Source organism: Mus musculus, chromosome 2, assembly GCF_000001635.26.
Source record: "Mus musculus strain C57BL/6J chromosome 2, GRCm38.p6 C57BL/6J".
Lineage (NCBI taxonomy): Eukaryota > Metazoa > Chordata > Mammalia > Rodentia > Muridae > Mus > Mus musculus.
The window spans coordinates 174,110,132-174,122,804 of NC_000068.7; the positions used below are offsets into that span (position 1 = coordinate 174,110,132).

General features: G+C 55.8%; 1 protein-coding gene across 4 annotated transcripts; it reads left to right on the forward strand.

The window, feature by feature from the left end:
- The first annotated feature begins 206 nt into the window (after nt 1–206).
- Npepl1 (aminopeptidase-like 1) lies at nt 207–12,571 on the forward strand. Of its 4 annotated transcripts, none has more exons than NM_001378793.1 (12): nt 220–441; nt 946–1,146; nt 1,483–1,653; nt 3,766–3,855; nt 4,266–4,347; nt 5,920–6,062; nt 9,262–9,339; nt 10,096–10,196; nt 10,413–10,536; nt 10,817–10,993; nt 11,348–11,458; nt 11,960–12,571. In NM_001378793.1, the coding sequence occupies exons 1-12, from the start codon at nt 292–294 to the stop codon at nt 12,119–12,121; spliced, it is 1,590 nt and encodes a 529-aa protein (NP_001365722.1). In that variant the 5' UTR covers nt 220–291; the 3' UTR covers nt 12,122–12,571. The 4 variants fall into 4 exon arrangements, 2 of the variants coding, with proteins under 2 accessions (NP_001365722.1, NP_998898.1); NM_213733.2 differs by having other exon boundaries at nt 946–1,131; XR_374462.1 differs by lacking the exons at nt 9,262–9,339; nt 10,413–10,536; nt 10,817–10,993; nt 11,348–11,458; nt 11,960–12,571 and adding an exon at nt 9,374–9,528 and having other exon boundaries at nt 207–441.
- Nucleotides 12,572–12,673: the final 102 nt, after the last annotated feature.

Sequence of the window (12,673 nt, forward strand, 5' to 3'; positions counted from 1 at the left end):
TCGAGTCCAGGAACCTACTGCCAGCCGGGCCAGGGCAGTAGCCAGAGCTGGAGCGCTTCCAGGGGCTCGCGCGCCACTTGCCCCCCAACGGAGGCCCGGAAGGCGCAGTACGGCCCGCGCCCCGCCTCCGCCGGCGCCCCCTCGCGCCCCGGGTGGGCCCTGCAGGGCGGCGCGGCCCGGAGGCGGCGGGGAAGGCGGGGCGCCGAGGCCGGGCGGGCCGGGGCGGCGCCGAGCCGGGCCGGAGCAGGGCGCAGGGTGCTGGGCGGCCCGGCCGGGGTCGTGGGGGGGAAGATGGCGAGCGTGGGGCTGCAGTTCCAGGCCAGCGCCGGGGACGCGGACCCCCAGAGCCGGCCCCTGCTGCTGTTGGGCCAGCTGCAACACCTGCACCGCGTGCCCTGGAGCCACGTCCGCGGGAAGCTGCAGCCCCGGGTCACCGAGGAGGTGAGCGGGCCGCGGCCGCCATGCGCCTGCCAAGCCCAGGCCCTGGGCCACGGGCCCCGCCTCGCCCGCGCGCCCCGCCGGGCCCAGGGCGCAGGCCCGCGACAGGCCTAGCCGTCTGTCCCCAAGGCCCTGGCTGCAGCGAGGCCCGGCCTGTGTCGCCGGCCTGCCCGGGCCGAGCCACCTGCTTCCGCGCCTCTGGGCCGGGCCCTGCAGAAGGCCCAGTGGCGGCTTTCCGCGTGGCCTCTGGCCTCGAGACCCGCTTCCATGGCCACTAGCCAGGGCCCAGGAGCCGGGCCTCCAAGTGTTTGAAGCAGAGGGTCCCCAGACAGGCCTTGCCAGCGCGAGGCGCAGTCCCACGAGGGTGGTAGGGTACCAGAGAGCCACACATGCCTGGTGGCAGCGGCTAGGGTGCCTTAGACAAGCAGGCGTGGCCCGCAGGGCGCATCTAGCCACACAGCACACGTGTTGAAGCCCGGTCCGTCTCATATCTCCTTTCTAATCCAGCTCTGGCAGGCAGCTCTGGCCACGCTCAACCCCAACCCCACAGACAGCTGTCCTCTCTACCTGAACTGCGCCACAGTGGCAGCTCTGCCTTCTAGGGTGAGCCGGCATAACAGCCCGTCCGCAGCCCACTTCATCACCAGGCTCGTGAGAACCTGCCTGCCTCCTGGAACCCACCGGTGTATCCTGGTGAGTGCTGGGCCGGTGAGTGTACCCCAGCCCGTGGCCCACCTCAAGCACAGCAGGCTGGCCCGTGTGATCTCCCATTCTAACCCTTCAACCACCGAGTGATTTACACCGGATCGGTTTGCGTGACAAATCAGAGATGCCAGCCTAGATTTATTGAGGCCTGGGCTTATGTCTGTGCCCTGCTCATCTGTCTGGGAAAGAGTGGACAACATCTGGTGGCAGACATTTTTCTCACGCAGCCTCAGGTTACTGGGGGGGCACAGCCGTCTGGGTTTGTAGAGCTGCTATTGGGAGAGTCCTGGTGGTGTCCCTTTGTGGCTTCAGCCCCACCTTGCTTCTCTCTCACTACAGATGGTCTGCGAACAGACTGAGGTTTTTGCCTCTGCCTGTGCCTTGGCACGGGCCTTCCCACTCTTCACACACCGCTCAGGGGCATCCCGGCGCGCAGAGAAGAGGACAGTCATGGTGGAGTTCTTCCTGGTGGGACAAGACAATGGCCCAGTGGAAGTGTCCACCTTGCAAGTGGGTATCTAGAGGCAACATGCCTTCTGGGAGCACAGGTGGAGAGCTCTTCTCTTCTCTCCCCCTGGGAAGAGCTACAGTGCTTTTCGGGAATCCCAAAAAAGGGTCTTGGGTTGTATTTTCAGGTCTCCGTTTGGTGCAGCTGTGATTTGATTATGCATAGTTGTCCCCTTAAGTGGGGAGCACTTTTGTGTGTGACAGTGGGAGCACCTTTACGTGTTAGGTGGGGAGCACCTTTATGTGTTTCGTCTCACTGGAGCCTCAGAGGAAACTCAGGCAGGCTGAAAACCACTGCCAGCCTGTCAGGCAAGGGAGGTGCCTGACCTAGGTTGCCTTCCGTTGCCTTGACCCGGCTTCCACCCAGCAGCCAGAGGCCAACTTGTCCCTCCACTTTGGCTTCAGGAAGGCTGTTGCTTGAGCCTCAAGCAAGCACCCTACTTGAGGGCTTTGCCCTCTGTCTCCCTGATACAGTTAAAAGGGGGCGGTCCTCCATGTCTGCCATCTCGTGTCAGCTCTCTGTTTTTGAAAACAGTCTAGTTGCTTTGCTGGTTTTAACCCCCTTTCTCTTCCAACCCACCCAGGTCTAGTTTGGGCCCCTTCTCTTTTTCTGAGGGCCACGATGTGTCCGTCTCTCCTTGAAGCATACCCCCCAATTCTCAAGCCTCTTGTCCCAACTGCCCTCCACCCTCTTACTTTCTCTTTCCAAACTCTCTGGCCTTGGTGTCTCAACTCTGCAAAGTTTCCACTACTTGTGGCCTTCATCTGGCAGTGGGCACTGAAGACCATGTCTGCCTGCTAATTCTCGGGGGTCCCTTCTGGGCTTCCGCCTCACCTCCTGCCAGCCGCTCACGTCTGGGCACTCTGTGGTGATAAGTGCCTCCTCTTTTTCCTCACCAGGGTATCCCCCACGATGCCCACCCCTAGAGCTCTGTCTGGGTCCTGTAGACTTTTAATCAGTTGCTTTGTCCTTGTCTCTACTGACATCTCTCCCAGTTATCGGAGAGTCCATCACATTGCCTGCTGTGTAGCAAGCCTCACATAAACCCACGAGAAAGAAGTGAGTGGATATTTCTTCTCTTGTCAGTGAGACCGAGGTTGAAATGCTCTTCACTCTCATCCTTTGCTTAGTGAGAACTCGGTGGAGGGTCTGCGGGGTTAGACTGCCTCCCTTGAGGCCAGTCCTCGGCCCAACACACATCCCACGCAGGCCACCGGCTGCTGACAGGTGGCAGGGGCTCACAAGCACAGCTCATATCTGAGCTGTCAGCTCCCTGGTCTCTACGCAGAGCCTTCGAGGTTTAATTACCTGGGACAGGCAGCGGCTCTTGTGATGGTCAGACAGCGGGGGCGGTGGCCGGCTGGCAGAATCGACTTGCGCCTGCCCTCCTGACATACAAGTCCGGGGGAGGTGATGATGAACTGCAAGCTAAAGCCCCGCGCCCCCGCAAGCCCCTTAATATCTGTTTCTTCCGGCCAGTACAGAGGCACTGACGTAGTCAGTTATCCCTGGCTTCTGAGACTTTGGGCACATGATGGGATTAAATGGAGGTGGAGGTCTGCTCAAGTCAGCTATGAGGAAGGCCCTGTGGCAGAGAAAGATGGACAGGCAGGAGTCTAGGTCTGGGGTGGCTCTGCAGAGACCTGGAGCCACCTGTCTCTGGGTACATCTAGCATCTACAGACCCAATTGGGCTGTCCCCAAGTTGTCCTTACTACAGAGCTAGGAGTCTGGTGGGGTCTGTTGTCTCAAGCTCCTTTCCTCTCCTGGGTCCCCTGAGGCTAATGAGCTCTCTAAGACAGAACATGGTCCCATTCCTTCTACAGCAATGCCCTAGTAGACCATTCAGTGACCAGGAGGACAGGGTGACAGGCCTCTGTTCCTCCAGAGGGCTCATGGAAAGCAACCTTCTCAACATTGTAGGGTGATGTTTTGAGGGATTCTCAAAGCACCTGCTCCTTCCATACCCATACCTGTGAACCGCCTGAAGCATTCTTCTAGAGTGTTAGATCTTTGATGTCTGTGGTCCACAGGGAACTGGATGGGATGGGGCGAGAACATCCCTTCCCACCCTGCCCGTGGGCCCCAGCGATGAACTTGACTCTTCTTCCCTAGTGTTTAACCAATGCTACAGAAGGTGTCCGACTAGCAGCTCGCATTGTGGACACGCCGTGCAATGAGATGAACACAGACATCTTCCTTGAGGTTCGTGGTCTTATCCTGATAAGCTGAGGTGGGATAGTTTTCAGATCACAGTGACGGCAAGAAAGCCTTAAGTTTTTCGGTACCTTTTCTGGCCTGGAAGTCCCAAGGCTGTGTTCATCAAATCCTGGTGTCCGTTTTGCTCCAGAAGGTCAGCATCCTTAGCTGAGGACATGCATGGGTGGGATGGGTCCTCACTGAGACCAGCTGCAGGAAGCTGAGTTTGCAGGGCCAGACCCCCCCCACCCCCGCCCGGGCTTAATCATGGGAGGCACAGCCACTGGCCCCAAGGTAGTTCCTTTCCCACCATGAAGCCATGGATAGACTCATCTTTGGCGTGAAGCCCAGCCTCGCCTTGAGTCAAGCCTTTTTCACGTGTCTCGTGCTGTTGATTTTTCCATGAATCTGTCCAGGAGATTATCCAAGTTGGAAAGGAGCTGGGTATCACCCCCACCATCATCCGCGATGAGCAGCTAAAGACCAAAGGATTTGGAGGTGTGTAGAGCTTCCTCCCCACCACAGTTCTCACTGTCAGGAGAGGCTGGGGGAACCTGAGTGGCAGGGGTAGCATTGGGAGCATTTGGCACAGGGTCCTCAGTCTCCTCCTGCTGGGGATGTGAAGGGAATGGAATCAGCCTGGGTCCCAGGCCAAGACCAGAGCTTAGGAGACAGAGCATCCCTAGGGGAGGCAGGGGCAGCCTTCCAGGTTCTGCTGCTGATCCTGGGAGTCACTGGACCCACCTCCTTCCCATCTTCTGTCTCTGGCCTCCCATGCGCTTGCTCAGAGCCAGCTCAGTGAGGCCTTCCGTTCCTCGATTGCACATGTTCATGGCCACTTTCAGGGTCCCAGTGGATAGTGTTCTCATACCGAACATATTTCCTGTAAGTCAGGGGCTGTCCTGGCCTACATGTCTCTCGTAAAGCTACCTCCTTCTCTGATCTCTACATAACCAGGAATTAGAGGGGGAGGAAGCTGGGCTGTCTCAGGCGCTTTCTAGACAGAGCAGGCAAAGGTCACTGCCACAGTTTTCAGTGACTATGAAGTAAGTTCCTTCCAAGGTCCTGGGCTCAGGCAACAGCACCCTCCGCCTTACTGACTTGGGTTTTCACCTGCCACAGCAGTGTGAAGACTGGCGGAGGAAGCCTGTGTAGGCTGCTGCCTGGCCTTGGGGCTGGGGACGGGGTAATCCTGCTCAGACTGGGTCCCCCCAGTGGGTCCTCTCCAAAAGACAACTCAATGGTGTGTGGCCAGTGTCCACCTCAGAGTAAGGTGTCTGAGGACAGAGTAGGGAAGCAAGATGTTCATCTAGTCTTCAGAAGGCCGTGTCACTTGTGCCAAGTCCTTTTATAGATAAGACCCTCGCCGGAGCTCCTCGATTAAGGGAAGGAGAATTACGGGAAGGGCATGTTCATCAGTGTATCCCTGGAACAGCGGTCAGAGCCATGCCAACCCCCCACACATTAACCAGAACAACACGCCGTGGCAGCGGCCATTTTTGCTGGGGCGTTTCTCTGAGGAGGTGGCAGTCCTGGGCAGGATGAGTAGGAGTTTGTCAGACAGGCATTTTCTCCTTCCTTGTGGTTGGGCAGGGCACCTTGATGCATGCATAGCGTCTGTGCTCGGGCATCACCTCTTTCTTTGGGAAGATGGAGTATGTAAGCAAAAAGGGAGGGAAGTGATAGGGCAAAGGCCATGGGAGCTGCAGGAGAAGGAAGGCTCTGAGCTCAGGGCGGGGGACTCGTGTGGGCAGGAGAGGCCTTGAAGCATCGTCCACGAATTGCTTCACTCGGTAAGACCTCCTCTGTTCCCCATAGGCACCGTGCCACGTTTTTTTTTTCCCCTCAGCGAGTTTTGTTGCCTAACAATACTTTGCAGTCATAGATGTTGGAATGGATCTGTGTTCTCCCATCCCACACTGGCTCCTAGCAGGAGTGGGAAGGGAGATCTATTGAGGTTGCTATGCAGGAGAGGTATGGGCCAGCTAGTGCCAGCACCAGAGTCTGCAGGGCCTCTGGACGTCTCCACCAGTGCGATGGGCACCTCACTTCTTCCTTTTCCCTACACAGGAATCTATGGGGTTGGCAAAGCTGCCCTCCATCCACCCGCTCTGGCCATCCTTAGCCACACCCCTGATGGGGCCACACAGACCATTGCCTGGGTGGGCAAGGGCATCGTCTATGACACCGGCGGTCTCAGCATCAAAGGAAAGGTAAGATGTGGGTTTCAGGGTGCAATTCAGACTGGCACGTTCAAGTACCTAGTGCATTTAGTATCAGGAGTGGGCGATTGTTTTATTTAAAATCCTTCCTCTTCTACCCAACACAATTATTTTCAGGACTACTCAGGAAATGGAACTAATAATACAAGTTTAAAAATAACCCCAATAGCAAATAATTCTCTTTTATTGAATTCCACACATATTATCTTGCCAGTTGAAAATTTAGAAAAGAAAAATATTCCAATCCAAATAAAGAGAGCAGCAGCATATTAACACTTCAGATCTCATTAGTGTGTTTTAATAGGGAAAAGACCCACGAAATAAGTGTCCATCTCTGTCTCTGCTAATTGCTGATGGATTATAGCATTAAAGAAGTTTGCCTGGGTCTCTCATCCTGTGAATTCAAATCTATTCACCCTTCTGCTCATTTCTGTGTTGGGTACACATGGGAACCAGGGTTGTTCTTCTGTTCCTACGCAGAACCCCAGCCCACCAATCCTTTAACTTGAGGGGTTTCTGTCACCCTAGGCAACTGATACCAGAGGCTCCCAGGGCAGGGGGGGGAGGTTTACAGAGAAAAACAAAACAGTGGGTGCCATGGTCAATCTCCCACTCCTGTCCTGGGCTCCCGATGGCTCATTTGAAGCATAGATGCCCCAGCCTGCAGCCTTGCCCCAGTAGCATTTGCAAGTGGGTACGTCAGCCTGCGTGCTTTGAATGATTGTTCTGATACGGAGCCCGAGGCAGTTAAGTGGGCCGCCCCGAGCCTCGGGTGTCTGTTTTGTACATGATGGGTGGATCTCCTGGAGGCTGTCAACACCCAGAGTCATGCATGAGCCGTAATTTGGTGCACTTCCTCATACCAGAAGCCTCACGTTCCTTTGTCACCATTAGCTCATCAGAGAAGCCCTGGAGCACAGGGAGGCTGTCAAGTGGTGTACACAAGTTCCGCCTTGTGGTGCAGAGCTCACGTTAGTGCTGGTGATGCGTGCCGCCCTGTGCTCTCCTAGCGAGGCTTGCCCTGTTATTACCGTGTCGTTGCCTCATCTAGAAACTATCTCTTGCCTCTGCCTCAGGCAGTGGCTGTCTGGGTCTGTCACTCTCGTGGCTGCCCTGTGCTCCGGCTGACCTGGAAGAGGCAGCTGAGGCGTGTCCCTCATACAATAGGGACAGTGACTCACACTCCAGTGGCGGTCTTTTTTTTTTTTTCTGAATCTATTTTATTTTATGTGTTTTGCCTGCAAGTATGCACCACACGCAAGCTGGTGGGCGGTTGTGAGAACATGGGGGTACTAGGAACTGAACTCAGGGCCACGCAGCGAGCGTTCTTGGCCAGTAAGCCATCTCTCCAGCCCCAGGAGAGTTTTTAAACTTTACAAATTTCAAACCTAACATTACTGCTTCACGGAGGGGCTTCTGCAAGTGAGGTCACCATGACTTGGTCGCCTAAGAGGGCAACAAGAAGAAGAGCCAGTGGCTCTTGGCTCACGGAGAGGCCACAGCCTCCCCTGGACCAGAGCTTTGACACTTTGTGTAGCTGTGCCTTTTGTGTGTGTGTCAACGTGACCAGGGCAGATGGCACCTAAGTATTGAGAACCTTTCCCTTTGTGATAACAGAAGAAACTCGGGGGAGTCAGGAGACCTCACGTAAGCAGCTGAGCTTGGCACTTTGCTTGGCAGGTAACACCTGTGCTAGGGTACACTGTGTTCCATGAACAGCTGTCAGAGGCATTTTCTGGGTGGGTCATTTCGAAATGGTTTTTTGCTAGGCCCGGGGCTCCATTTCTTCACGTCAGTGGGCCTGCGTGTTCTCTCCGAGTAGGTCAGAAAGACGGCTTCTTTTCAGTCATGAGAGATGGGTCCTTTTTAGTTGATGGTTTTATAAAAGCAGCCCTCCTACATCCAAAAAAAAGCACTGTCAGCTAAAATTCAAGGCCCCTGAGATACAAAGGGGTCTCTAAAATGACCGTGCATTTCAGGCTCAGAGTCTTTCTCCTGAGGACTTGTTTTTATTTAAAGTCCAAACCTGTCAGTCTGAGCCGGAGGCCGATGCGACGCAGCCGTGTCACAGCATAATAGTTCACAGAAGCTGGCTTTTGCATTTAGTGGCAGGGGTCTTCAGCTGCACGTGGTAGAGTAGAGATGCCCCCTACTGATGGTTGGATGTCAGTGGCGTAAGGGATAAGCAAGGTCTGCTCTCTGCAGTCATATAGGAATTGCTAGGCAGGGAGAGGGGCAGGCACAGAGCCGAGCCTCCCCAGAAAAGCTACAGGGATGGACAAAAGAAAGCCAGTGACGGTGTCTTCAAGTGGCCACTGCAGGAGTAGACGGAAGACAAGCTGGAATGAGTGTGGGCATCTGTGGCAGGGTCAGAAACTGGAGGGGCTAGGGCACAGGGCTCTTCCTTGGAGGAGAAGTGGACGGGACGCTGTGTATATTGTACCCTCGCTGTGGCTGGATATAGATCAAGAGTGAAGCCGTCAGCACACTGTTGTGTCTGACTGTAGTCGGACTGAACTGCTAGAAGCCAAAGCCATACACAGGCTGGCTGCCAGCTGTGCTCAGGGAGAATGGGATAGGCATGAGCCTGGGGTTACCCTGTCCCCCTCAGAGGAGACACAACAGGAACCTGTGCAAAATGTAGAACACAGGCAAAATGGCTGATTGGCAAATACTTCACCTCCTGGGTCCCATGTCTGAGAAGGAAGCCATAGTTCTGATAGCCACTGGAAATTCCTGGCCAAGCCTCCTGAGGTGCTGGCTGAGTGACGCCACATGAGCCTTGGTTTCTGTGGAGTCAGGGTGCAGAAGAGGGCAGAGACCGTGAGAGTAGACTCCTAAGCTGGCCTGGGATCCAGGGCTCTGTGGGAGAACCCAGTCATGGTGAGTCTGGACACTGTAGCTTCCTGGTCTCCTTCTACCATATTTATTGCTTGGTAGCCCCAAAACTCTACAAACAAGAAGAGTTATATCTCCGCCACTTCTGCTGTTCCTTCTTCTTGCTTTAGTAGAAGCCCCCCTTGGCCAGTCAGTTTCATGAACTGTAGGGGTGCTCAGGGAGCCCTGTGAAAGGTGGGGTCCTGGTGTGCCATGCAGGTTGGACGATTAGAGGCTGCTGTCAGCCATGCTCCATGCTCATGTGACTTATGTGGCTTGTACCCTCGCTTCCGGTCCTTTTGTGTGACTACAGACCACTATGCCAGGGATGAAGCGAGACTGTGGGGGTGCGGCAGCCGTCCTGGGAGCCTTCAGAGCCGCCATCAAGCAGGTGAGGGCGCCAGTTCTGGTTTCTCTCCTGGCAGTGGAGCTTAGCAAGCTTACTGGGTAAGAAGAGCTGACTCGGGGTGCTTGCTGAAGGTTCTCTGAAGGGAACAGCCATGGGCGCACGTGTTTGCAGAAGGCCTTTACTCCTGTTGCCCTGCCATCTAAGACATGCTGGCAAGGAAATGTCCTGCAGGTCAGTTCTTCTGGACGCCCCTCCAGCTGGTGCTGGGGTACCCAGTGATGAGCATGAGGGGTGGTGAATCCAGGAGGCCACAGCCAGTCACACACACACACCACACATGAGACACTTGAGTGTCACAGCCATGCTGTAGGGGTCACACTGAAGGAATACAGAGGTGGGAAGGCTCTTTCTTGTCATGGGGGCTGGGATTGCTACCTGTAGGAAGAACTGGGTCACAGGACCCAGGAAGTGATGTGATGTGTGGTAAAATTTTGGGTAAGAATGATGGTCAGGAGGCTGAGGCAGGAGGATTGCCTCAAATGTCAAGTTTTCATATGTTGTGTAGTGAGATCTGCTGCATGGTCTGGCCTCTGGAGGGCTTTTCCCCTTCTAAAAGGGGTCTTGCCAAATTGCACCTTCACTTCCTGCTCCTTATGGCCTAAGTCTGTCTGTCTAAGTCTGTCTGTCTGTCTACTGCTGTCTACGGGTCTGAGAGCACCTGGCTCTCTCCCCCTTCTCCTTCACTCCCCCCAGAATTCCCAGTCTATAATGGGACCTCTCACTTGCCTCTCCTCTCAGGGTTTCAAAGATAACCTCCATGCTGTGTTCTGCTTGGCCGAGAATGCAGTTGGACCCAATGCCACCAGGCCGGATGACATTCACCTGCTGTACTCGGGGAAGTAAGGCTCCCTGTCACGCTTGCACTGTCCTTTAGACTTGTAGACTCCCGCCCTGCCTCCCGAGGCACCCCCTAAGGGATGAGGTGTCTCATAGTCCTGGGAGGGCACGTGCCATGGAGATAGAGGAGCTGCAGAGACGGGGCTCCCCACTACAAAGAGAGGTCAGCGATGCTCAGTTGGAGCTGTATTCCTGAACTGGGTCTGTGCCTTGCCCAGGACCGTAGAGATCAACAACACGGATGCTGAGGGCAGGCTGGTGCTGGCAGACGGGGTGTCTTACGCTTGCAAAGACCTGGGGGCTGACATCATCGTGGACATGGCCACCCTGACAGGGGCACAAGTGAGTACCACACTTCACCTCTTGGCTGCAGCTCCCCAGAAGCCTGAACCCTCGTTGGCAGGTGAACATGTGCCGCTGTCATTCCGGAGGCAAGGTCGCTTCCCCTCCTGCGGTTGGACCGGAACCCATGCCCCGCCCACTTGTTGTCCAAGCCTCCTCTTTCCGCCTCTTCTCCCTCTCCCTCGCTGTATTTCCTGTCTGCCGACTGCTCTGCTTGCTCCACCTTGCGTTCTCTGCTGTCTTCCCTGGTACGGTTGCTTCCCTTGTGTCCTTTGCCTAGGGCATTGCCACAGGGAAGTACCATGCAGCCGTGCTCACCAACAGCGCCGAGTGGGAGGCGGCCTGCGTGAAGGCTGGCCGGAAGTGCGGGGACCTGGTCCACCCGCTAGTCTACTGCCCTGAGCTGCACTTCAGCGAATTCACCTCGGCTGTGGCTGACATGAAGAACTCCGTGGCGGTAGGTGTGGGGCCTGTGCTCAGGGGTGCAGCCGGGGCCCTGAGGAGTATGTGAGCGAGAAGACCAGTGTTCCCAAGCTCCAGACGCCGTACAGAGTCCGACGTCACTGAGCATGCTCACTGACCAGGCCCACAGAGAGCAGGGTCGGATTTATTTGCCTCTTTAGCGCCTTTGGAGTGTTCCCTGCCCTGGGGGGAGGTAGATGCCTTGTTCTAGGTCAGAGCCCACTTCTGCCACCTGGTTCACCAAAAAACTTCCATGTATAGCTGATGGATAAGGATTGGTTAGAGAGAACCTTCCAGACTTCTCCCACTGCTGGGGAAAGGGTGTCACCAAATGTCCTCTTGTCCCCAGGACCGAGACAACAGCCCCAGCTCCTGTGCTGGCCTCTTCATTGCTTCACACATCGGGTTTGACTGGCCCGGGGTCTGGGTCCACCTGGACATCGCTGCTCCAGTGCATGCTGTGAGTGCCTCAGGGCTCCTCCTCTTCCCTCCAGACACATCTTCACTTCCGCCTCATGGCCTAGGCCACTCCCTCCCTCCTACCCTGTTCTTGCAGAGCTCCTCAGAGCCGCTGCTGAGTTCATCAGTAAGGTTCTGTGTTCTGTGTCAGATAATCTGTGGCCCAGCCTCCAGCCAGCTGCAGTCCCTCTGACCTCTGGCCTCCTCATCCCTGGGAACAGAGTAGCTGCTGTGTGCTGTCCTCCCAGCCAGCCTCGCCTATGCTTAGTAGGAGGCCCAGACCGTGTCCACCCCGAGCTGCAGCTATTAGTTAGGCTGCGCCCACCACCCAGTCACCTTGCTGGCCCCGAGCGTGTCAGGACATCTGCAGGGAGGTCCTGAGACACAGCCTTGTGTCCCAGGACCTCCATGTGGAGAAGGAGGGATTAGAAGCCTGGAGAGCCCCTTTTACAGAGCTGCTCCTCTGGCTCAGACCTTTCCACTGTCCCTGTCCTGTCTGCAGGGCGAGCGAGCCACAGGCTTTGGGGTGGCTCTCCTACTGGCTCTTTTTGGCCGTGCCTCCGAGGACCCGCTGCTGAACCTGGTATCCCCGCTGGACTGTGAGGTGGATGCCCAGGAAGGCGACAACATGGGGCGTGACTCCAAGAGACGGAGGCTCGTGTGAGGGCTACTTCCCAGCTGGTGACACAGGGTTCCTTACCTCATTTTGCACTGACTGATTTTAAGCAATTGAAAGATTAACTAACTCTTAAGATGAGTTTGGCTTCTCCTTCCGTGCCCAGTGGTGACAGGAGTGAGCCATTCTTCTCTTAGAAGCAGCTTAGGGGCTTGGTGGGGTCTGGAGAAAATTGTCACAGACCCCATAGGTCTCCATCTGTAAGCTCTGTCCCTTGTCCTCCACCCTGGTCTTTAGAGCCACCTCAGGTCACCCTCTGTAGTGAGTGTACTTCCTGACCCAGGCCCTTGCTCAAGCTGGGGCTCCCTGGGGTGTCTAGCCAGCCCTGGGTAGATGTGACTGGCTGTTAGGGACCCCATTCTGTGAAGCAGGAGACCCTCACAGCTCCCACCAACCCCCAGTTCACTTGAAGTTGAATTAAATATGGCCACAACATAACCTTGTCTCCGCTCACTTTTTTTCTCAACTTCTTTGTCTTACTTCTTTGTCTAGGTGTAGAGCCTGTCTGAGGCTGAGGTACAGAACCACTCCACCCAGCAG

Coding starts and splice junctions, on each gene's coding strand:
- Npepl1 (NM_001378793.1), top strand. CDS start 292: ATGGCGAGCGTGGGGCTGCAGTTCCAGGCCAGCGCCGGGGACGCGGAC. Junction 10,197..10,412: donor CACCTGCTGTACTCGGGGAA/GTAAGGCTCCCT, acceptor TGCCTTGCCCAG/GACCGTAGAGATCAACAACA. Junction 10,537..10,816: donor CCACCCTGACAGGGGCACAA/GTGAGTACCACA, acceptor TCCTTTGCCTAG/GGCATTGCCACAGGGAAGTA.